At 37.3% G+C, this 25,945-nt stretch overlaps 1 protein-coding gene across 2 annotated transcripts in view; it reads left to right on the forward strand.

Annotated features, from left to right (window-relative positions):
* Positions 1 to 25,693, forward strand: part of CARNMT1 (carnosine N-methyltransferase 1) — a 46,581-nt gene extending 20,888 nt beyond the window's left edge. Inside the window, exons 4-8 of one of the 2 annotated variants that reach the window (XM_058565637.1) lie at positions 3,243 to 3,383; positions 4,336 to 4,514; positions 6,570 to 6,683; positions 15,827 to 15,930; positions 24,117 to 25,693. In XM_058565637.1, coding sequence (XP_058421620.1) covers positions 3,243 to 3,383; positions 4,336 to 4,514; positions 6,570 to 6,683; positions 15,827 to 15,930; positions 24,117 to 24,200 — 622 coding nt within the window. In that variant the 3' untranslated portion in view covers positions 24,201 to 25,693. Of the gene's footprint in view, positions 1 to 3,242; positions 3,384 to 4,335; positions 4,515 to 6,569; positions 6,684 to 15,826; positions 15,931 to 16,692; positions 19,368 to 24,116 lie in introns of those variants that run through there. The other variant, XM_058565636.1, reaches the window with a different exon arrangement.
* The last annotated feature ends 252 nt before the right edge of the window (positions 25,694 to 25,945 follow it).

Raw genomic sequence — 25,945 nt, forward strand, 5'->3', positions numbered from 1 at the left:
GTTTTTTGCCAAAAATAGTGTTTTTACGATTTCTCTGTATGAACCAGCACTATTCAATAGAAATATAATACAAGCCACATATATTATTTTAAATTTTCTAGTAGCCACATAAAAAGGTAAATAGAAACAAGTCAAATTAATAATATACCTTAATGACCTAGTATGTCTAAAATATTATTTCAACATATAATCAGTATATGAGAGTATTAATGAAATATTTTACATTCCTTTTTTATTCTAAGTCTCAAAGTCTGGCGTTTATTTTACACTGACAACACATCTCAATTAGGACTACCCACATTTTAAGTGTTCAGTAGCCACAAGTTGTTAGTGGCTTTTACTATTTTGGACAGTGAATTGCTGTGATTCAAACAGAACCAAACACTTTTGGTGCTTGAAAGTTGTGCATCCTGCTACCACCAGGGATCAGCTAAATGTCATCATGTTGACACAACAAGAGAAAGTTTTTTGTTGGAGTTTGCTAATGTGCACCTGCAATGCAAAGATCGTTCTGTGTACGGTAAAGGAAACGTTTCTCAGGAACAGCATTTACTGCTTGTAGAATAATTGGAGCACAAAGGGTGGTGCAAATGTGACCCACAGCCTCTTCAGACGCACGGACACTCTCTCTTCTGTCCTTAGAGATGTACTCTTCCTTCTCCATTCTTACTTGTCTTGAATAAACATTTGAAATTTTTCCTGCTGTTATCAGATAGTGTCACATTTGTAGTAAATATACTGCTTCTCCATTGTTGGACCTTAATCACTTAGGTAAACTTGTTTGCTTGCTTATTGTTTTGTTAAGAATCTCAAGCAGGCAATTTGATTACTGAGCCACATATTATATGCCTCTATTCCTGATTTTCTAAGGTTTAGCCAACTCACCATAAAGGGTTATACTTAGATTTATATTTCTCTTATTCTCCACAGAAATACCTTCATAGAAATGCCCTAGACTTTATATGGATTCATAGCAGAAAGTGCCTTTTGGAGTGCCTTAGTTTCATACCATTATAATTAGAAAGACTTTACATTTTGTTGATAATATCCCTTATATAAAGACCCAATGAAAAAAAATCTAGCTAAGAACGAAGATTTAGGGGAAAATCCTCTCCGTATCACCCATTCATTGCTTGATTCTTGATCATTTTTATAGTTCTAGAGAGTTTGTTTTAATGTCTCCTTTTATATGCCCACTGAAATGCCCCTTTTTGTCATACAAATAATTTGTAGATCTATAGTAATCTCTACTAACTCTTAAAATGGGGCTTTGATATATTCTGCATTCCATGGCTTGACGGCAGCCTTTTAATAGTAGTTTTATTCAGAAACTTTCTGCCACAAGTTGGAGATAGAAAGTTCATGGGTCTGATTAGTTAGGGAGAGTTTGATAGTAACAGTCATAAAGTTAACTTTCCATATGTTACCAAAAGGTACCATTATTAACACAACTTTCCCTTGAGATTAGCATGATTTCTAATTTCTGCGTGATAATTTTTGTGTGAATTACTTCCACATCATTCCAAATTACTGTGAATTTACTTCCAAATCATTTTGCTTTCTGTTGTATTACTTTGATTTTTTAATCTAAACTGAGAACAACCACTTGGGAAAAGGCATGTTTTAACTGGGCAAATGGGAACTGAGAAAAGAAAAGAGGTAATTTGGGAAAGGAAGGGTTTTGGTGGGTCTGGTAGGTAGTGGAAAAAGACAGAGGCCTGGGTGGGGTGCTGTACTGTTGTCCTTTACACAAGGGGTGGCAAAGAGTCCTAGAATTTTCAAATTCTAATATTAAGAACATGTATATTCTTGTTACGTAACTGATACAGATAGGCCTGAACAAAACAGGAGGATGTACCCATTCTGTTTGTTAAAAATTTAACTATTTACACACACAAACATTGTATGTAATCTGGAATGAGAAGAAAGCATTCTATTTTATTTTATTATATGGCAGCTTGGCATCAGTTTGCCCTTATCAAGTGTTAAAGAAAGAATGTCTTACTAATCTTAATATCTATTTGTCAGAAATTATTTGTAACAAATTTGGTTTATACCTTACTGTATATATAAAATTCAATAGTGAAGCAAACTAAATAGACTTTGTTAATGTTTTTATACAAATACATGTTCCATTTATAGATTTTTAAGCCTGAATGACCCTGGGCAGATTCCCATGTTACTATATTTGTAGACTAAATTTTCAAAAGCCCCATAGTTCTGTTTCTTTTTCCTTTCTAAGTGGGAAATGCAGAGGCTATAATATGAGCCACTAATAAAATGCCCTCTTACTGTTTGGAGCCCACCAAACTTAAAGACCAGGCAGTTTGAACATAAAAAAGAATTGTATGTGGGATTTGATTTATGAACTAAATTTGGGGAATACAGATAATAGTGAAATTCCTTTTTAATTGATATGATACCAGCTGATTATACACATTTTCTTGGTTTCCTGTAAGAATACCATTTTAGTTTCCTTAGGGTTATATTGATTTGCCAGAATTCCTTAGAAAGGTCCTCGCCTTGCTGAGGCTTTTTAGCAGTTTGAAAGTGGAATGGCCATGGGTCTTACAGCAAAGGAAATTTGTGATGGCAGTGTGATGCTAATAACTAGAGAACAGTTTGGTTATGAATCTCTGGTTTTGTGTGATATATTTGCCATTGTGTATGCTCAATTAGAAGGCAATTCCCCATTTCCCCAGGAGAATATGCCCCCTCCGAATTCTTTTGCCAACTGAAATATATAAGATTTAAAGATATACGTGACACGTTGAAACCTACATATATTTCATCTATTTAGTTATATAAACCATTGTGTTAGATATAGAATTTAGAAATAAATTTGTTTTACTGTTTCATATGATAAAATGATTTTGTTCAATCTTTTTGTATGTATTGGGATCCCTTTGGGATAATTTGTCTTCCCAGGACAGTTGTTCAGGTGACAGCTACTAGGAATATGAGTGTCTTCATAAGTCTTCAGATATAAGGCAACTCCCTTTTTTCTGAAAAATAATATTTTGGGGGAAAAACTTTTGTCTGATATCTGAACATATGATAATTCCTTATATTTTTATTTTTTGTTGGTAGTTAGAAGTATTTCTCAATTTTAAGAAGTCAGAGTCTTGAGTGAGCTTATTCTTACTGAATATCTAAGATTTTAGTTGTTAATGTGGATTTTGTATTTTTTTTTTTTTCTTTTTCTTTGAGGGGTTGGACATAATTGCCTTATTTCATTTCAGGGATCCTTCTAAAGTAAATATTCTGGTACCTGGTGCTGGACTAGGAAGACTGGCCTGGGAAATAGCTATGCTAGGTTATGCTTGTCAAGGAAATGAATGGAGTTTTTTTATGCTCTTTTCTTCCAACTTTGTACTCAACAGGTATTTAATTTACTTTTTGCTGGAAATAGTAATTTCTCAGAATCAGATTGACTTACCTATTTTTGAACAATTCTGAATTCGAAGATAAATACATAGTGTTTAATTATCATATATATCATGTTTCTTAAGTCAAATTGCTTATACAAATTACCGTTTTAATCAGTTGCCTAGTTAACAGAATGTTGAAACAGAATGGGTAAGTTACTTCTTAGACAGTAATTGGGCATTCTGTGAAAATGAAATGATTTCTGTCCAGAATTTCAGGGCTAAGTATGATCCAGGAAGGAGTATTTTCTCATTGTTCCTTAAACTTCTTCACCCACTTGTTTCTTCAGTGGAGTAAGAGCTCAGTGTAGCAATCATTACTCTTTTTATCAAATTCCTAGAAAATGGCCAATTATGCTCACATGACTGAGTTGGAAAGATCTCGTAGAACTTCTGTGGCCTCTTTTAGAAGGCAGTGGAAAAGAGTTATTTTTGAAGCCAGAAGAGATGTGTTAGGGAAAAAATAAATAGCTGCCTTGTTTAAATAATATGTTGTCTTGGTGGCAGTATGAGTTAGGGGATGGTGAGAAGGTAAAAAGGACAGGGTGGTACAAAATAATTAAAATAGATAACAAGCAAAACCAATACCAGTTTTTGAAAAAATAGTTGGACTGTTTTCTACTTGAGTTTGAAGTTTGGAAATATGTTTTTAAAAATTTGAAAGAACAATACATTTATATCTCTGAATTTACTTAAATTTTTTTTCTGTTTTTTAATCCATGATTAATTACTCATCTGCATGTATATGTGCATTTTCAGATAATTGGATGGAGTGTAGTGGTTACACTTTGTGTTAATGAATTATATAAATAAACTTTCAATCAAAGAGATTATGTTTTAGTGTTTAAAGTAGATTTTCTTGGTAAAATGTTTAGTTAACACTGAATTTTATGCTCATATTTTGCAGATGTTCTGAAATTAATAAATATAAGCTTTATCCCTGGATCCATCAGTTTAGCAATAACCGGAGGTCAGCTGATCAGATTCGACCCATCTTTTTCCCTGATGTTGACCCCCACAGTCTTCCTCCTGGTTCTAACTTTTCAATGACAGCTGGAGATTTTCAAGAAATATACTCAGAATGCAGTAAGTCCAAAGCAAGCATTTTAAATGTCTTGTCCTCTATTCTAAATTTAATGAGCTAATTTTATACTAAGTCAAAGTTTTAGTCAATCATTTTGATGGTGGAATATCAGGTATACTTAAGTGACAATTTAGAATATTTTCAAGGTCACGTGTAAGGCAATGATAGGAAATATAAAGAAGTATAAGATCTCACAGTTAAGAAATTTAGAATCTGTTGGGTCTATTAATATGACACCATATAAACAAAGTTCAAATGAGTGATGCAATAAAGATGAAAGTAGGGTAGTATGAGAAGGAAGTTCTTTGTGGAGAGGCTGTGACTTGAAGGATAGGGAGGAGGCACTCTAGGTAGGCAGAGGTACCGAGATGTGAATGAATAGGTAATTGGGGATGAGAACTACTTGACTGGAAGAGAAAGGGAAGTTTCTTTGAGGGTTTAATGGGACATAATGGCCAGAAAAGTAGATTGGTTCCAGATTGTGGAGGACCTTTATAATCAGGCTATGAAGTTTAGACTGGCAAACTCTTGAAGAAATTTGAGCTAGACATTAGAGAAAGGGAGATGGTAATGGGGAAAGAGGAGAGGGTGATTGGCAGTAAAAGGAAGAAGAGAAATAGAATGCTGAGGGGTCACCAAGATCATTCATTCAACAAATATTTGTTCAGCACCTGCTAAGTAGCCGGTGTGTGCTAGGCATTGGAAAGAGAGCCATGAGCAAAACAAAGCCCCTGCACACAGGGAGCTTATGTTCTGGTAGGGAGAGAAAGGCAATAACAAGTTAATATTGTGAGGAGGGAAAATAAGGCAGAGGAGAGGGGATAATGAGTGACTGGGGAGGGGCTGCTGTTTTATGTAGAGTTAAGGAGGAAGGCCTTTGTAAGAGCAGAACCTGAAAAAAAAATGTTGAGTAGAGAACCTCAAAAAAGTGAAGAAGCAAGCCATTCCGATATGTGGGGGAGAATGTTGCAGATAGAGGGAATGGAGAGGGAAGGAGGACTAGAGGGTGGGGAGGGCACTTGTTCTGCTCCAGGAAGAGCAAGAAGGTCATTTTGGCTGGGATGTAGTGAGTGGTGGGCACAGTGGTGGGAGATGAGATTGGAGAGGGTTTGCTGAGGCAGACTTGCAGGCCATAGCAAGGACTTCGAATTGTACTCTGAGAGAGATGGGATACCATTGGAGGGATTCAAGTAGAAGAGTAGCAAGATAGTCAAGTTTTTATTAATTTTTCCCTGAACTCTGACATTGGGAAAACCTGTACTCTGAAGGTAGAAAGAGAGAGATGGAAGATGTTAGGTTTTGGGGATAAGTTAGGGAGCAAGGTCTCAAAATAAGAGTGAAGTAATGGAAAACATCACTTCAACAAGTGAAAGTGACTTTCTCCTGGAGCAGGGTTTGAGAGAGGAGATAAAGGAAGTAATCTGCGCTTGGGTCATGTGCCTTTATAGCCCCAGCATGTGTACACTTCAGTCCCGTCTCTATCCCTGTGCCAGGCTGCAGCCTCCAAGAGGCAAACAGCACTGTCTGCTGGGTGCCCACCCACTGCTTCTGACTGCCCCATCCTCCCTTTTCGAAGGAGATTCTCCGAAGTACTGGTGGATGTTTAAGTATTTTGATGCCCTTCATTTCTCAGTTGGCCACAAGTGCATGCAGTCTTTCTGAAACCTTCTAGAATTGGTAGTTAATACTGGTTTAAATCATAATTTAAAATTCAAATGACTATTATTTCATCTTAACTGATGTTAATGAAGGCTAGAATTTGAATAGATTATAAACAAAACTCCTATAAATATCATTTGGTAAAGCTATGTAGTGATATAGGTGATAAAAAATGATTTGCAAATTGATTATCAAATTATTAATAAAAACTTTTATGAGTTGCGAAGTGTCTCATAAATGATTATTTGGTTACCCTGATTATAATAGTTGAGTGGAGGAGTTTAGCTTCTATATCCCTGTAGTTAAATATTCATATTCTGTAAGAAGTAACTGGTACATTTATAGAATTAATTGAAAGGCAAAATAACAAATGTAGTAATTTGATTTTCCTTGAATAGATACCTGGGACTGTATTGCAACCTGTTTCTTCATAGACACAGCTCACAATGTAATTGATTATATTGACACAATATGGAAAATACTCAAGCCAGGTGGAATTTGGATAAATCTAGGTAAGTTCCTCAGTGTTTATTAGAATTTTACATATTAATCTGACTACTTATAGCTATTCTACATTTGGTAACTTCACAGAACCAAATGTTCATGAAAATTATAGTTGTGTTGTACATGTTTTAAAACTTCTTCCGTTTCCTCCAGACTGCATCCTAGTTAGTGGTGCAGTTCCTCCAGTCCTAGCTAGTTCCTCCAAAAGTAGTGGAAGCCCCGAAACTTGTTTATTCGTACTATTCCAGTCTCACAGCAGTCGTAATTTCAAAGAGTACTATTATTAATCTGATGATAATCATCCCCTCACTTTCCCCACCCCCCGCTCCGTGGAGACAGCAGTCTGTTCTGTTAAGAAGAGAGTGTTCTTTTTTTTCCTATAATCAAACATTTGAGGGAAAGCACTTACCTCTCCCATGGAGACCTCCCCAGTACATGTACATACTGGGAAAAGAGTAGGTATGATGACTTTTGTGACTACCTTAAGTTTAAGAAAGAACAGAAATACAATTCCATTTATGCAAAGACTTTACTGCCTCCTACTGCTAGGTGCTAGAAATCAAACGCTGAGTATGACTTGGTCCCTCCCATGCAGAATCTAAGGGAAATTGCTAGTTTTATCTTCTTTCTTTAAAATAAAAAGAGAAGAATGATAATAATCAAGGTAAATATACTTGTCTTATTTTAGTGAGGTATATAATCCATGTTAAGAAAAACATGATGGTTATTATACTACATAAAAGTCAGATATACATTGTTTGAGTCTTTGGCATTCAGGATCGGTCTAGTTTTGGTGATGGGTTCTGTCACCTGCTCTCTTCTTAATGATTTGACATTATCAGAGATTCTACCAGTAGGACTAAGCCTAGAGATAGTAGTAGGTCTTTGCCAAACTTCTCTTTAGAATTCTGCAGGAAAGATGAGAGCAGCTATAAAATCTAACCATAATACGAAATAAATATCTCAAACCTTGGGTCTTCTTTAAAAGAAAAGTATTCCTTTTCCCAAGGAATGATTGAAAGATAACATTACCTACTGGGTATTTGCTCACTGTGGGTTAGGGATTGTGTTAGGCACCTATAATACCTCATTTAATCTCAAACAACCCTACATTTAATCTCAAAACAACCCTATATTGAAATGACATTATTGCTATTTTATAGTTGAAGAAACTGAGTCTTGGGTTAAGTAACTAGCAGAAACGTCCTGGAGCTTCTATATGGCAGCGACAGGTTAGAGCCCAAATCCAACCTCTTGAATGCCTAACCAGCCAGCTCTGCAGGCTCACACTGGGTCACTTTATAGTTTAGCATTAATCTGACCGTGTATTTATGTGATTAAAATTTTTGACCTCAGTTACTGTGTTATGGTAAGGTTTTGTGTATTTCCAGAGTGTTTGACTTCACTTTCATAGAAACAACTTTTCTTTTTGAACATTTATTTTATTGGTTTATTGATATTTTATTAAATTATGTAATAACAATAATTATAACTGCCTGGACCAAATGAAATTGGCCCTTGATAAGCATACTGTTTGATAAGAGTAGACATGCTGGGGCGTGGCCTGTGGTATGTTGTCATCATCAGAGGTAATGGGGCATGGTGGTTAATGGTCAATTAGGAGAGCGTCTACTCTTAGGTCACAGTTTCAAAATGATTTTGAGCACTGGAATAATGGAGAAACAGAGTCCTTAAAAATAGTTATTTGGAATGTTAGTACTTTCCAAATAAAATCCTTTGCATGTATAAGTTAAAGAATTTAAAAAATAATAATCTCAGAGTCAATTTTCCCTTAAATATTGGTGTGCTCCAGGTATCTATTCAGTGTTTTTCACTTTTTATGCCATGTGCTCATCCTTTACTCCATGTCACTCCTACCCAATCTCATGGCTTGTCCTACTCTTTCAATTCCCAGTGTGTAGCTCTGGTCCAAATATCTCTCTTATGCTCCAAGCCACTGTTTCCAACTTGGATGCACCACAGATACTTCCATATCTGCGTGTCTCAAAAAAATGATGCTTCCTTCATGCCTTTTCTGTTCCATCAGCTACTCAGATTCCCCCAACCAGAAAACTGGGAGTCCTCCTTTAGCCTTCTTCTTACTCACCATCTGCACCCAATCAGTCTACAAGTTGTATCTCCTAAAGCTCCTTAATAGCTCTTGAATCTCTTTCCCAGATTTTCTCAGCTGTGGCACTGTTAACATTTGGGGCTGGATCATTCTTCATTTGGGGGTGGGGAGGGTTGTTTTGTACACTGTAGGATGGTTAGCAGCAGCATCTTTGCCTCTACCTACTAGATTCTAGTAGTACTTCCCCACTTGTGACAGCCAAAAATGCAAAATCACCTCCAAGTGAGAACCATTGCTCTAACCTCATGCTGGTACCTTAGTCCAGGCCCTCATCGTTGCTTGCCTAGATTACTGCAGTCGTTTCCTTAAGGCTGTCTCTGCCTTCAGGTTGTCTCCAACCCTCCATCCCCTTTCAGTTCTCCATATTACCATTAGAGTGATCTTCCCACATGCAAATCTATTCCTGTCAGACTCCCTGCATGCAAGCAAGACTAGCTTTCTTGGTAACCTAAACTCTTCAGGATATATACAGTGCCCTTTGTGATCTTTCTTCTGTCTTATGTCTCAGCTTCATTTTTTTAAATTGAGGTCTGTATAATTGAAATACAGCATTATATTGGTTTCAGATGTACAACATGCTGGTTCAGTGTTTGTCTATATTTTGAAATGATCACTGCAGTAATTCTAGTTAACACTCATCGCCATACATAGTTAAAAGTTTTTTTTTCTTGTGATGAGAACTTTTAAGATTTACTTTTTTAGCAACTTTAAAATATACAATACAGTATTATTAACTGTAGTCACCATGCTGTACATAACATCCCCGTGACTTATGTGTTTTATAACTGGAAGTTATAAAGTATCCATGAGCTTGGAGGGTTTTTTTTTTTAGATTTCTATATATAAGCGAAATCATATGGTATTTGTTTTTCTCTCTCTGGCTTATTTCACTTATCATAATGCCCACAAAGTCCATCCATATTATTGCAAGTGGCAAGATTTCATTCTTTTTTATGGCTGAATAATATCCCATTGTATATATGTCCTGCAACTTCTTTATCTATTCATTCATTGATGGACATTTAGGTTGTTTTCATATCTTGGTGATTGTAAATAACGTTGCAGTGAACATGGGGGTGCAGATATCTCTTTGAGTTAATGTTTTCATTTTCTTTGGATAAATATCCAGAAATAGAATTGCTGGATCATATGATAGTTGTATTTTTAATTTTTTGAGGAATCTCCATACTGTTTTCCTTAGTGGTTGCACCAATTTACATTCCCACCACCAGTGCAGAAGGGCTCCCTTTTCTCCACATCCTTGCCAAGACTTGTTCTTTCTTGTCCTTTGGGTAATAGCCTTTCTATCAGGTGTGAGGTGATACCTCTGTGTGGTTTGGATTTGCATTTCCCTGATGGTTAGTGATGGTGAGCAGCTGTTCATTTATCAGCTTCATTTTTTTTTTTTTTTTTTTTTTTACCACCCCTGCCCTGACTTCAAGTGTCAGTCCTCTGACCTAGAAAGCCCTCTCTCCTTCCCCTCTATTTTCATCTGGCTCTTTCTTGTGTACTCTTTAACACTCAGCTCAGGTGATCCTTTCAGGTTAGGTTAAGTATTCTGCATTTCTCTTTTAGGTTCTCACAGAATCTGTCAATAGCATTTAACACATTATGGTGTCGCCCATGGTGTTGTCGCCCATATATTTTTGTTTCCCCTCCTAACCTCTGAGCTCGATGAGGGCAAAAATCTAATGCTTCCTTCTCACCTGGTACAGAGCTTGACAGCTAGTGGGTATTTGGTGACTGTTATGTGCATGAGTGAATACATAGTTTCGAAATTTGAGAGAACAAAGTAATGTTAAAATGCCGCAGAAATTGCCAAAAGAGACATGATAAAGTGGTGTTTATATTCATAAATTCATAACATTCCCATGGTTTTGGCTTCAGTCATGTGGACCTGGAAAATTAATTTTATCTGTAAACTGAGAGAGCATCAGCCGCCTGGGGATGATTTCACCCTAACCATGCTTACATAGACCAGAATGTCAATATATTTATTTATAATGAGAGATATAACTGCAAGGCATTCTGAATACTAAAAAGTTTACATTGGAAGTTAAATTATACTGAAAATATTACCCACATTGTATAAAATCAGAGTTGGGAATATTATTAACTTATAAAATGCTCTAAGGGGGTTTGAGGTACTCTTTAATCTTCCCCAGGTTAGGGGAAATTAGTGAGGAGCTATTATGTATATGTCCTTTGGGAAAGGCTATGATTTGGCAAAATGCAGAAGAGTGGCTGTGCCTCCTGTTTTTCAGTTTTTCATAATGACCATTACCCCTTAAGTGCATTTATGTGTAACTTATTTTAAAAAGCGGGGATGTGGGGGGGTTGTGTGTACGTGCACTGATAGATTTATAGTTGGGTAATGGAGAGCAGGCAGTTAGCAAAGTGAATCGAACTTCATCTGGAAAAATAAACAGGTTAAAGTACCAAAGGAGATCTTAGTAAAGTGTAAGGAGAGACAAGTCTTCACAGATTTTAAAGCATTAAAAAGCTACAGAATTTTTAAAAACATGAGAGATTTCCTATAAAAGGTGCATGATTGAACACATATATTATCTCCTCATTGAGATCTTGTTACAGTGGTAGTAAAAATATAAGAAGGTATAAAACACATGGGCAAAGAATGGCAGGGATGTCATCAGAGGACAAAAGAATGTAACAGTTAAGATGGGGTAGGTGGGTAAGTTTTGCAAAGTTTAGATAAGGTACAGTGAGGTAGGCCATGCTTACTTATATACGGCTAGTGGGAGTATAGTCGTAAAGCTTTCTTCAGGAAAAACAATTTGATATATATGGAAAAATCTTAACAATTCGTACATTTGGTCAGGGTTTGGTAAACTACAGCCCACAGGCCAAATCTGGCCTGCAACCTATTTTCATATGGCCCACCAGCACCAGCTAAGAATATTTTCTACACTTTTTTTTTTTTTGCTGAGGAAGATTCGCCCTGAGCTAACATCTGTTGCCAATCTTCCTCTTTTTGCTTGAGGAGGGTTTGCCCTGAGCTAGCAACTGTGCCAGTCTTCCTCTATTTTGTACGTGGGTCTCTACCACAGCATGGTCACTGACGAGTGGTATAGGTCCGCACCCGGGAACCGAACTTGGGTCACTGAAGTGGAGTATGCCAAACTTAACCACTAGACCATGGAGCCAGCCCATTTTTTACATTCTTAAAGGGTTAAGGGAGGCAGACACAAATAAGAATACAGGCATGCGTTGCTTGACAATAAGGATGTGTTATGAGAAATGCGTTGTTAGACTATTTCATCGTTGTTTGAACATCACAGAGTGTACTTAGACAAACCTATATGGTATAGCTTACTACACGCCTTAGTCTATGTGGTACTAATCTTATGGGATCACTGTCATATGTGCAGTCCATCATTGACCAAAACACTATTAGGCGGCACATGACTATATGTGATTGAGACTATGTAGCCTTCGAAGCCTAAAATATTTGCCATCCAGCCTATTACATAATTACATTCACTATTACATACATTTGTTAGATTAATTATACTTGTAGAAGTCTGTCAGAGGGAAGTAATTAGATATGGGCAAAGACTAAAGACTGAGTAATGGACAAACATACTCAGCAAAAACTTAGATTGAACCTAGATTTCTAATAGTAATGGAATGCATAAGTAGTCATGGGATAGCCATACAGGAAAACCATTCTCCAGAAATAATTACTGAAATAAGAAAATGTTCCTAATGAAGTGTAAGATGCAAAATTAGGTATGTAATATCTCATACTAATGCGCCAAGGAAAGACTGCAGGAAGATACATTAAGTTTTCAAGTGGTTATCTGTGAGTGTAGGATTAGAGATGGGTTTGACTTTATTTTTGTGCTTTTTCATGTTATCTCAGCTTTGGGTTCTGAGCTTACATTATATTTATGGTCCAGGAAAAGATATTTCTTTGCTCCTTCTGTTAGGTCCACTAAAAGAACATATAGAGGGGCTGGCCGGGTGGCGCAAGCGGTTAAGTGTGCACGCTCTGCTGCGGCAGCCCGGGGTTCGCTGGTTCAGATCCCGGGCACACACCGATGCACTGCTTGGCAAACTATGCTGTGGCGGCGTCCCATATAAAGTGGAGGAAGTTGGGCACGGATGTTAGCCCAGGGCCAGTCTTCCTCAGCAAAAAAAAAAAAAAAAAAAAAGGAGGAGGATTGTCAGATGATCTCACAAAAAAAAAAAAGAACATATAGAGACATGAGAGTTGAGAAAATAAAGAACTTTTTAAGGAGTGTGTCCATGTTTATTCATCTTTATATCTCCAGTGCCAGGCATTTGCTAGGTGCTTGGTGAACTTTCATTTAAAGAATGAGCGATTAGGTAATGAATATGGAAAACTGCTCAGCCTCAAGGAAATGCAGATGAAACTGTATACAGCCTATCATTTTCCCTTTTCCAAATTAGCAAATATTTTGTTTAATGAAAATGCTTACTGTGTTTTTTCTTAAGTCAGATTTTTTTTGGAGGTATAATTGACATATAATAAAATTCCCCCTTTTTTGAAGTGGATAGTTTGATGAATTTTGAAAGCTGGATAATCATGTAACAAATACCTCTATCAAGATAGGGAATATTTCTATCATCCCAAAAAGTTCCCTTGTGCACCTTTGTAGTCAGTGCTCTCCTCTTACCCCCAATACCTGATGTCACTATTCTGTTTTCTATCACTACAGTTTTCCCTTTTCCAGAATATTATATAAATAGAATCATACAGTAAGTTACTTTTTGTATTTGGATTCCTTTATTTTGCATAATGGTTTTGAAATTCATCCATGTTGTTGCATGTACCAGTGGCTTGTTTCTTTTTATTGCTGAGTAGTCGTTGTATGAACACACTGTATTTTGTTTATTCACTCATGGTTGATGAACATTTGGGTTGTTCCCAAATTCTTATGATTATAAATAAAGTTGCTGTAAACACTTGAGTACAAATCCTTATGTGGCCACAAGTTTTCATTTCTCTTGTGTACTTACCTAGTGGTGGAATTGCTGGGTCGTATATGGTGTGTGTTTGTATAACTTTATGAGAAGCTACCAACCTGTTTTCCAAAGGAACTGCACCATTGCAGTCCCACTACTTGCTAAGGTGTTGAAACAAGTACTCATCATTGCGACTGTGAGTGAAAACTGTTCTGTCTCTTTTGGAAAGCATTTTGGCAGTTTGAATAAAGTCAGTAAAAATGTTGATTCTCTGTGACCTGGAAATTCCAGTTCGAGGAATGTCTTTGTAAAGGAAAATCTGAAATATGCACAGAGGTATTAAAGTACCATTTGTAATAGGAGACTGTAAAAAATTGCAGCACAACTGTACTAGTTGTCTTTGGGTGGTAAAATTACAGGTGCTTAACTGGACATGCAGTGCTATGCTGGAAATTATGATGGATTCAAAAGAAACATAAGACACTTGTGTAGCTTGTAATCTAGTTAAAAAACAGTACTAATTACATGAAAAATAATGACTGAGCAGTCAGTGCCCCATTGCATTAAATGAATTTCAAGTGCACTATATTAAGGGGATGAGCAGTAGATTTGGAAACTCGGATGGATTATATTAAAATGATTTCAGCAAGGTTTTGGAGCATGGCTAAAGCTCGAGTTGAGAGTTGCAGCTTTCTGGGTGGAACACAACATGAGTAGAGGTAAAATATGGTCTGAGTATGTAAGAATCATTGGAGTGTGTTTATGTAGATGTAGTAAAACAGTATTGTGGGAAGCTCTTAAAATAATTGAGCAGGAATAGCATACTCATTAGAGCTGTAAAGACTTTGCTGTGAGGTTCTGCATTCTTATTAAAAAAGCTTCGGGTTGGTCTAGGACACAGCAGGTGCTCAGTAAATGGTAGCTACTGTCATTTTTACTAGTACTAATAAAACTAACAAGAATCTAAGCTTGATAGAGTAGTTTGGTAGGGAACCATTGTTATCTTTTGAAAAGAACACTAATATATAAATTATATTTGTAGTCATTTTTTCTATTGGTTTACGTAGGGTAAAAAAAGAGGGGAGAAGAAGAAGAACTTCTGAACTCTAAGTATGTTCCAGAGTGGTGAGCCTTTGGGAGCAGAAACTTGGTCCTGGTTATTACTTTTATCTCCTATGATTAGCACTTTGTATGAGGAGTGGGGATGGGGTGGGAGTGGTGAGTTGGTCCCAGGATTTATAATTAACCCAATGACAGGATTAATAAAACTGTGGAATGATAATGTTGTCTGGATGAGGCTGATGGATTGGGCAAAATGTGAGAGATTAAACAATTGGAAAATCTGATTTGAGTCAGATGATAGGTGTTTGAATATATGGAATGAGAAAATAGTAAAAGAGGACTGTCATAAAAAAAAGTTGTAATAGGTATCATTTACTTAGTACCTTCCATGTGTATCATCACATTAAAGTCACGTTACAGATGGGGCAGAGGTAGTGACTTGTCCATAGGCACACAGTAGATGTTAGGGTTGGGATATGAACTGTGCACTTAAAAAGCCAGCTCTGAGTCACGTCTTCCTTCCGGAGAGCTTTGCCTATGACTTCCCTTCACGCCGACACTCTTTCCTACCCAGGCTAGCTTGAGGACCCTTCTCTGTTTTCACATGATATCCAGTTTGTAGCTGCTGTTTTGTATTTACTTATGGAATTATAATTACAGTATACCTCTGGAATTGGGAGACTTAGCATTCTCTGATTCAGCTACTCCTTCAGGGACTTAAGAGTTACAGATGTCAGGCCCATGACATGGAGAATCACAATGCAAGGCTGGTATACCTGAGGGACTCACTCCCCATGAATGTAGGCCCAGCACTCGAATGTTAATTACTGGGCCAGAGTTTCAGGGGTCTGGATACATGTCCTTAGCAAATGTAAAGGTTCCTTACTTCTCTTTATATCTGTTTTATCCACTACCCAGCTTATTATTTAACTTGGAGTTCAGTCTAACACAGCTACTAGTGCATGTCTATATTCAAGTTAATTCATTCATGGTATCTTTAAACCATAGGTCCTCTGCTATACCACTTTGAAAATCTGGCAAATGAACTTTCCATAGAATTGAGCTATGAAGATATAAAAAATGTCGTTCTGCAGTATGGATTCCAGGTAGAGGTAAGGATGAAATAAGTATTCCCAAAGTTTAACTTCCAAAACACTTAAATAGGAGTGGCAGTATTATGGCAGTTACTGGATTTACCGCTTGACCTCTCTATTTTCTCATCCATAAAGTAAAAATAATCATACTTAGCTTTTAGAATTATAAGGGTTTGGGATAATGTGTACATAAATGGAAAAGTATAATCCCCGGTGTAATCACCTTTCAGTAAATGGTAGCTGACCATTATCGTAATATTGGCCTTTGTAGACTGATAGATACCTAGTATCTAGATATCTAGTAGGCTCTGGAGAAGCAGACATGGGGTGGGAGGGCAGGTGTAAGAGGGATGTTGTTCATTATATGTACTTTTGTACTGTTGAATCTTTTTTTATCGTGTGCATTATGAGGTTTTATGATACTTTGTGTTTTAGTTGTATGTTTATTTAGAAGCATTGCATTGATTATAAAAATAAACAACAGATTTGTTCTTAAGGAAAAGCAATATATTACGGTAGTTTAGAGTTCAAGTTCTGGTGTTGGACACTGAATGTGAATCCCAGTTCCACCACTTATTAGTGGTGTGACCTTGAGCTGCCTGTTCTTTGTAAAGTCGACGGCTAATAGTGCCAATTTTATGGGAGTTCTTGTATGTAATAAATGAATTAATATATGACATGTTTAAAATAGCGCCTCCTCCTCAAAGTGCTCAGTATCTGTTAGTGTTATCATCATGGTCATCATCATCATCGTCATTATGATTATTGTTTGCATTACAGGTGGAAAAAGAATCTGTCTTGTCAACATATACTGTGAATGATCTCTCTATGATGAAGTACTACTATGAATGTGTCTTGTTTGTGGTCCGTAAACCACAACAATAGTCTCAAGTGATATCACCAGGAAAAAAGTTTAATAAGAGCAATTGCTGAAATAAACAACTCAAAATCAATTATCACATTGACAGGACACAACCTCAAATCAGTGGTGCCTTCTTATTCCTAACAAAATTTAGAAATAGCGTCTATTTTCTTAATCTGTCTATTGCTTTTTCAGAAATATACTATGCCATGCATATTTGTACTACACAAGTAAAAATGGAGAAAAGGTCTTCAAGTATACTTTTTTCTTGAAACCCAGAATTGTCTTTCAGTAGAAAAAACTTTATCTCCAGTGTCTTCATGAAGCTGTCCGTTGCAAGTCTGCCATGCTAATGACTAATAGTATTGAAGTCCACAATAATCTCCTTTTGTGTTGTTTTGTATGCATTGCACATGTTATTTTTAGAAGAGTCTAAGGGTCCTCGGTCACATTCAACATCTGGAATTGGGACTTTTGTTCATTTTGAACCCAAGCAATCTGTACATGAAATGTGTGTCTGTTCTCTTACGATTCAAATTATATGATTTTATTTTTTTCTAGCTCAGCTGAACTTAGAGAAGCATCAGACGTTTCATTTTTATGAAATGCTAAATTCAATAGGATCATGAGGCTGTAAAACACATTCAAGTAACTGAGAAATTAGTAAGTCTTTTGGCCACACTAAACTGAACATTTTTTAAAAGCATACTCCTCATGGACCACTCTGAAATGTATGAGATCTCAGCATCTGAGAGGGACAAAAACCTTTATTAAAGGCACTAGTAGGAATCTGGGGAAATAAGAATAAAATCTGCATATTTGAAATGTATGATGTCAAACTATAAATGAATACACAATTTGTCAGTGAGATGTTTACAATAATGTCTTTTCTTTAGATGACCTGGATTACAAAAGCAAGCACTTTTTTTCATTAAAACGATTATATACTAGTAAAAACTGTCATGATGGTATTAATGTGGGGGAATTTTGAGTATGAAATTCAGGGATAAATTACTGCCCGTGGTCTGTGTCTTCAGTATCGTAAGCAGCAGCCATTTATATAATTTCAGATTAATACCAATTTTGTTTCCTGATAGCTGGAGCTAAAACAGTATTTGCTGCTTTAAATTTCTACCTCTAGGAGATCTTTATTGGAGGGAATTTTCCTTTGTATTTTTTTATGTTTATTATTCTATTTCCAGTACCTTGGAAAGAAGAGATGATTAGTTTAATGTTTTAACCTTTTCTTGGAGAAAAGGAAGTACTCTTGAATATTTTCACAGATGATTGTGATGAAATGACCTCTGTGGCAATTTGGATTAGATAGACTTAATCTCAATAATGTGCTGGTAGCATAAATGTCATGTTTTAATAGGAAGACTTACTTGTAAATCTTCAGACCTTTATTGTCAGGTTGAGGGAGTCATTATGTGATTTGGCATCTTACTAGTAGGACTTTTTCTGCATACACCACAGGAGGTCTTGTGGCCTTTACGCCATTGTGCAGTAAAGGATTCCATGAAGTAAATTTGACTTGTCAAATTATGGAAGCCTGTAACCTGTTGAGTTTTTTTTAAAACTACTTCTCTTTTTTATGTCCTTCAGTACTTGGCAGATGTTTATATAATGAGAATTCTTATTACCTACCATATGAATGATCTTGAAGTTAATTGCAAGGGGGAAAAAACCCCCAAAATTATTTTGATTATTATTATTTTTCTTAGAAAGAAAAGAAACTTAAAAGGAGCCTAAATATTTTAAAAATCCATTGAAAGGAAAGGAAGGCATGCTGTTTATGCATAATTTAGAAAGGCTTTGAATTCACTGACTAGTTTTCATTCTTTTACAACTTGTCTCAAAACAAATGATCTTGTTTTGATCATGGAAGCAACAACAGGTTAATACCCATGGGTTGGCATTATTACTTAAAATTTTTGCCATCAGGTTTTATTCTGTAATAATGTTACTTAATTTCTAAATTACAGCTTACATTTCAGTTAATTCTGAAATCAGTTATTTCGTTTATTTTTAATTTCTCCCTCATATCATGAATACTATTTTTTAAATGTGCTACACAAATTTGCATCACTTTTTTTCTCTCATAGCTTTTGTAGTTTATTCTAAATTTGAAAATTGCATCCATTAATAATAGAAGTGTCACTGGAGGATTTAATTTTGTATTTCTTAAGGTGTAGTCCTAGCTACTAAAGTGTGTAAGCCTTAAAGTTTTTTATATTTTTCTTTAATTAGCTCTATACACAAATGTTTTCATTCATTTCCATAAAGTGGGAGGAGACAGGTCATTGTGCTTGCTTTTTTTTTTAATTTCCATAATCCGAAGTGGTGCAGTCTAAGGTATGTTAATCAAGTGAGCAAGGTGAGATGTGTAAAATATAAAGAGAAGCTGTATAAGCCACAATATGAAATTATGACATTTGGGAACTGTAAAATGTATTTATATGTAATTCTAAAAGTTGCCACAAAGGCTGAATTGGAAGCTTCATGTCTGCATGAAATTTCCTATATTTTTAAGGTGTATGATGGACTTAATTTTTCATGAATATTAAAGTCTGCCAATTGCTATGAAACAATATTTGCTTGGTTGTTTCCGTCTAAATTATTGATAACCATAGACATGGGAATTTAATTGAACGCATATAATTTTGAATCCTTCAATTGCCTATTTTTATATGCTTCTTAGAAAGTCAATAATATGAACACTTGGTCTTTGAGTATGCTGGGCGTAATTAATCTTGATCTTTGGTTTTGGTAAATAATAGAAAAAGAATTATAAAGGAACCAGTAGATGAGAGTTCTGGGACCACCCTAATATTAGTAGAACAAGCACTGAACTGGCACTGAGGTACTCTGGGTTCGGTTTCCTGAACTACTGTTGGCAAGACACTCGGAGTTTATTTCCTCATCTGTAAGATAAGATTAATACCACCTGTTTCAAGGGGTTTTTATGAGATCATATGAGCTATATGTAAAATAGTATATGTGAGTTATTTGAAAGCACATGGTAGACAATTAGATTTCAGTTTATGTTGACTGCTGTATAGTGATAGAGATGAAGATTGGTAACAGGACATTACTTTTAATAATGTTATGGTGACCCTTTGAAAATTTCAGTGCAATCCTGGGGGAAAAAGCCAAAGATGACAGGTTTAGGTATAGATTCCAAAACTTTGGTGGGAATTGTAAAGAAATATAATAGTAGGTAATGTGAGAGAGGGCACAAGTAAAATTTAGTGGAGGGTTACCCTCACTTTTACAAACAGGTTAATACACACCTCTTACATGTGTTTGATTATTTCTCTTCAATAGCTGTTTAGAAGTGGAATCATTCAGTGTGTATGTGAATTTTTAGTCAAGTTGCCTTTCAAAAAGACTACCAATTTACTTTCCATCAACAGTGTTTGAGAATAACTTTGCATCCATTCCCTGGCCAATACTGGATATTGCTAAGCTTTTCATTTTTGTCAATATGATCAAAACTGGTATCTAATTTTAATATTCATTTCTTTAACTATTAGGGAAGTTGAACAATTTGCCTAAGTTTAATGGCTAAAGAGAGGTGTCTAACCTGCCTATCTATAGGTTTTCATCTGGCAGACCAGGTAGGCCATTTGGCAACAACCTAGCTAGAAGGCGAGAACCCAAAAGTTAGTACGACTGTAGTGAGGCTCATCAAGGGGAGGATTGGCCAGAGTCCTAAGGACTGCTTTGAGTTCTGTCCACTGAGAGGAGCGACCACACCTGCTTTTGGTTTTACGTAGCTGACGGTGAGGCTGAGCAGCGGCAGCAACCTGTTGGACTCCATTAGGTCTCAGTTTAGACAATCGGTGGTCTAGGCCCAGGAGCTTAGGGAGTGTTTGTGGGTCAGGGGCACCATTAGCCAGCAGCTTTACTTTAGGCAGTAGAGTGGGTCATAATGTTTACTCCCAAAGGAATAGCTGCCACTTTTTCAAAGCACCAAAAAGCTGCTGCATTCTTGATTGCGCCCTTTCCATTTGACTTGCAAGGCTTGTTGGGTCCTTTTCATCTTGTTAGTCATCGAGTCCAAGTTGACCCACCCCAAAATGGGGATGTCAAGCCAAAGAGTTACAAGGCCTCCATGAGGCATGCATTCAGTTTCAGCAAAAGCTTAGTAGCAGGTTAAGAGCTGCCTCCTTTTGTACAAAGGTGTATCTGGTGATCATGTCAGGCAGTTGGTGCTGTTGTAGTACCTGGCCATGACTCTGAGTACTCGGGCAGCCATTAAGTCTTTGAAGCTGTGGTTTCTCTTTGTCCTCCTGGGGTTCTATATTATTTCCGCTGGGCAGTCCGTGCAGTGGTCCTTGAATGTGACACTTGGGGGAAGGGAAAGTGCAGGCATATAATACATCAGTTCCATTATACATATATTGAATTAGTTCAGAGGACCTTGGTGACAGGTTATTTTTTGAGAGATCTGGCTCCTGGTCAGAAACCTTAGTGTGGTTTTTCAGGCCCAAACATAGGTGATTACAAAGGCTTTACCTGACACGCTGATGAGAGAAAGCTGCCCTCCAAGAAAGCTGCCACTGCACTGTAGTCTGTGAAGGAAGTTAAAGTCAAGGACCCAGGGCCCCCTCCTGCCGGGCTTTTATGCACAGCTGCAGTCCTAGCTCACAGGCCTACCCTCAGAGGCCTCTTTCTCAAGGGGCCTTTAACAGAGGCCTTCCTAGGGTGCCTCTGCTGAGACGTGCTTATGAGGAGGAGGGGAAGGGGGGAAACTTGAAGACACTTTTCTCCACTCTGACTCGGTACTTTTTCCACTCCTAGCCCTTCCTCCTCTCTCTCACCCATCTCCAACCCCGGGTTCATAAAGCTGCAGGAGCCTTTTCAGAGTTCTCTCAGCTGTGAAACGGCCACAATTTCTGTGCTGGTCTACCTGACCCTTGGCTGGTGTGCCGTTCTGTGGGGGAAAATGGAACAGGGAGTCCATGCTTTGTCTGGTTTAGCTTCTTGCTTATACTATCGTGGTACTTGATGGTTACTTTCAGTTTGGGTTGACTGTTATTTTCATTTTGGCTTCTTGTTTTAATTGGCTATTCCAACACCTGGCACCTCAGCTCTCTCTGGCTCAGACGAGCCGCTAACAATTTCAGTTTCCCTTCCCCACTACAAACCTTGTCCACACACTATGAGTTAAATTCAAGTGTCATTTTTCCTCTACAGGAACGTACACCAAAAAGTTTAACGTGCATCAGGGGCTGTAGCACAGCTTCCAAGAGACCAAGTTACCCCCAGCTGGGAGTGCAAGCTGGCGGGGGAAGCTAGTCCATGGAGAGTGGGAGCCATGGTGGTGGGGAGGAAATGTGATTGCATTGACTCCTGGCTCCAGGGTTAATGCTGAGCGCCTCTGCTGTTTCCTCTCCCAGCATCCAGGGCCCCTTACTTTCTGCCCATGCAGTTGTCACTATGTTCTGGTCCGCAGTCTTCCAGCTTTGGCCACCCATAGCCATGGCACCTAGAGCCCTGTCCTCAATTACCAGCCAAGTTGGCTGTGGCAGGAACCAGATACTCGACATTGCACTAACAGGCAATCCTTCACTTTTCTTCACTTTCACTTTTGAGTTGCCACCCACACTCAGTTCCACCAAATGAACTTCTGTTTTTAGGTCACTCAGAGCTCTATATTGAATAGTAAAGACCTCAACGCTGACATTAATGTCAGTTTGGGAGATTCCTTGCCTCAGCAACCACAGCCATACTGCCTTGTGGCTGGGGCCACAGGGCTTGCTGCTTTGTTGTTATGATAACATCCCTTCCTCTTCCTGCCTAGAAGAGTAAGCAAAAATCAAGGTACCATTTGGGTGACTGATTTCAATCCTACCTCTAGCTGCTTAGCATCATTAAGAGGATGTAGGAGACTCACTACTTTCCTGCTGCATGTACCTTTGGGGCAGGAACATTCACTACTGGATCTCGGGGAGACTTACATTCCTTGAACTGGCCTGTAGGGCCTTGTCCCTCCTAACCTGGAGAGACCTGTCTGTCAGCATGCCATCCTTGTCAACAAAACTGCTGAGTGTGGCATTTGATTTTACCCTATTTACAAGGGAATGAGTTAGCCTGTTACGGTTCTGTGGATGCTGGCAGAAGATGTGAAAAGTTACACAAACAGTAGAGAGTTCCTCTGTACCCTTCATGCACCTTCCCCCTAAAGTAACATTTCATCAAAACCATGAAATTGACATTGGTATGATACTATTATTAAACAATAGGCCTTGTTTAGAGTTTACCAGTTTTTGCAGGTACTCATTTTTTTTCATCCTTTTACTTTTAACCTATCTTTTCTTAAATTATGTTTAAAGTGGGTTTCTTATTGATGGTATATACCTGGGTCTTGCTTTTTTATTCAATCTGATATCTTTTAATTGGGTGTTTAATGCATTTACCTTTTAATATTATTGGTATGGTTGAATTTACGCCCACCATTTTGCTGGTTTTCTACTTGTCCCATTTCTTCCTTTTTTATTCTTTTCTCACCTTCTTCTGGACTGAGTATTTTCTTGATTTCATCTCCACTATTGGCTTATTAGTTATAGCTCTTTACAAAAAAAAAAAGTTTCAGCGGCTTCCCTAGGATTTACAATATACACCTTTAACTTGTCACAGTCTACCTTCAAATGGTAATATATTCTATATATTCGTGTAGAGTTACAAGAACCTTTCAAGAATATACTTCCTAACACTGCTGTATGATATAGAGGAAAGTTAAGAGACTAAATCCTAAGCGTTCTCATCACAAGGAGAAAATTTTTTCCTTTTTTTTCTTTCTTTTCGTTTTATTGTGTCTATACGAGAAGATGGATGTTAGCTGAACCTATTGTAATCATTCCACGATATATCTAAATCAAACCATCATGCTGTATGCCTTAAACTTATACAATGATGTATGTCAATTATTTCTCAATAAAACTGGGGAAAAAATCTTAAGGAAAAAAAAGAAAGAATATACTTCCAATTACTCTCTTTTATCATTCATGCTATTGTTGTCATACAGTTTACTTTTATGTATGTAATAAACCCCCAAATACATTGTAATTTTTGCTTTAGACTGAATTCTTTTAAAGCAATAAAAATAACAAAAGTGTCTTTTATATTTATCTTCATTTTTATAATTTCTGGTGTGTGGTGCTTTAAAAATATGTCCACAAATCCTTTGATACTCCTCCCTCTAGGACAGTCTTAATTCTCCCCCCTTTGAGGTGCAGGCAGTAGTGACTTGCTTCTAATGAATAGACCCTGGTGGAAATGTGTGATTTCTAAGGCTAGGTCATAAAAGAAATTGCAGCTTCTGTTTTTCTCTCAGATCCCTTGCACTAGGGGAAGACAGATGACATGTCATGAAGATATTCAAAAGCCTTATGGAGAATCCCACATGGTGAAGAACTGAGGGCTCTTCCAGTTATATGAATTGAATGAGCTTGGAAGTGGGTCCTCCAGCCCCAGTCAAGCCTTCAGATGACAACAGCCCCAGCCAACATCTTGACTGCAACCACATGAGCAACTCTGGCCAGCAACCCTGAACCACCCAGCTAAGCTGATGTTGAATTTCTGACCCACAGACTCTGAGAAAATGTTTGTTATTTTATGTCACTAAGTTTTGTAGTAATTTGTTATATGGCCCTCTTCAGTTCTTTGTGTGCATCCAAGTTTCCATCTGATATCATACCTATACCTGAAGAACTTTCTTTAACATTTCTTTTATCATAGGTCTGCTGGCAATGAATTTTCTCAGGTTTTGTTTTTTGAAAAAGTCTTTATTTCACCTTTATTTTTGAAAGATGTATTCACTGAGGACAGAATTCTGGGTTGACTTTTTTATTTCTTTAAGATGTCACTCCATTGTTTTGATGACTACTCTGCTGTAATTCTTTGTCCCTCTGAATGTGTTTCTTTTTCTCTGGCTGCTTTCACTATTTCCTCTTTAATTTTCAGTAGTTTGACTACTAGGTGTCTGTGGTTTTGTAATTTTTGTTTTTGGAATTTATCCTGTTGGATCTTTGGTTTGATGTTTTGTTACTATTTCTGAAAAATTCTTTGCCCTTATCTCTTCAAATATTTCTTCTGCCCTTTTTTCTCTTGCTTCACTTTCTGGGACTTCTATTATGCATACATTAGATTGTTATTGTCCCACAACTCCTGGATGCTCTATTCTGGTGGTTTCTTATTTTTTTTCTTTGGTTTTTCCCTCTTTGTGTTTCAGGCTGAATAGTTTCTTTTTACCTATCTTCGGGTTTCTTGAATCTTTCTTCATCTGTGTCTATTTTACTAATGAACCTGTTGAATTTTCATCTCTGATGTCATGCTTTTTATTCTTAGCATTTCTATTTATCTTTTTTATAATTTTCACCTCTCTGCTGAAATTCCCTGTGTGTCAATGCATGTTGTCTGCCTTTCCCACTATATCCCTTAATATATTATAGGAATTTGAGTCCCTGACTGATAATCCCAATATTAGGGTCATCTCTGAGTCTAATTCTGTTAATTGCTTCATCTCTTGACAAGGTGTATTTTTTTTTTCCTTTTTTCCTGAGTCCCATAATATTGAGTTCAATTTATTGTATGTAGGAAAAAACTCACAAAATGAGGTAAACAGTGTTTATGCCTGGATATAAACATATGCCTGTTAGGCCGGCGTGGGAGGTTGAGTCAATCTTGCAAGAAGTTGAGTTGGGTTTGTGTTTTGTCATTGTTATCTGCAATGCATCACAGGCTTCAAATTCCACCAGCAGGGAGCTGTTGTTACCTTGTGCTCAGAGTAGATGATAGGATGCCAGAGGGTTTCTTCCCCCTGGTGTTCCTGTTCCCTCTCTAGCATTCAGCTGTCTCTGCATGCCTGTGCCACAGAGGGGTTCTTGCTCCATGATCCTGCCTCTCTCCCAGGGGTAGACGTTCTTGCTCCATGATCCTGCCTCTCTCCCAGGGGTAGACGACTGTTCCTCATTGGTCTGTGCTAGGTTCACGATAGGGACAGTGGGAGTTCTTTGTTGTCTTAGTCTAGTCTCAGTCTTAGGCAGCCTCTGCACACCTGGGCTTCATAAGTAGGTCTTTCTCAGCATTACCATCCTCCTTTTCCTGTATTTGTGGTTTGTCTTAAGTAGGAATTTCTTGCTCCCCCAGGAGTAGTATCAGTGG

Source organism: Diceros bicornis, chromosome 22, assembly GCF_020826845.1.
Source record: "Diceros bicornis minor isolate mBicDic1 chromosome 22, mDicBic1.mat.cur, whole genome shotgun sequence".
Classification (NCBI taxonomy): Eukaryota; Metazoa; Chordata; class Mammalia; order Perissodactyla; family Rhinocerotidae; genus Diceros; species Diceros bicornis.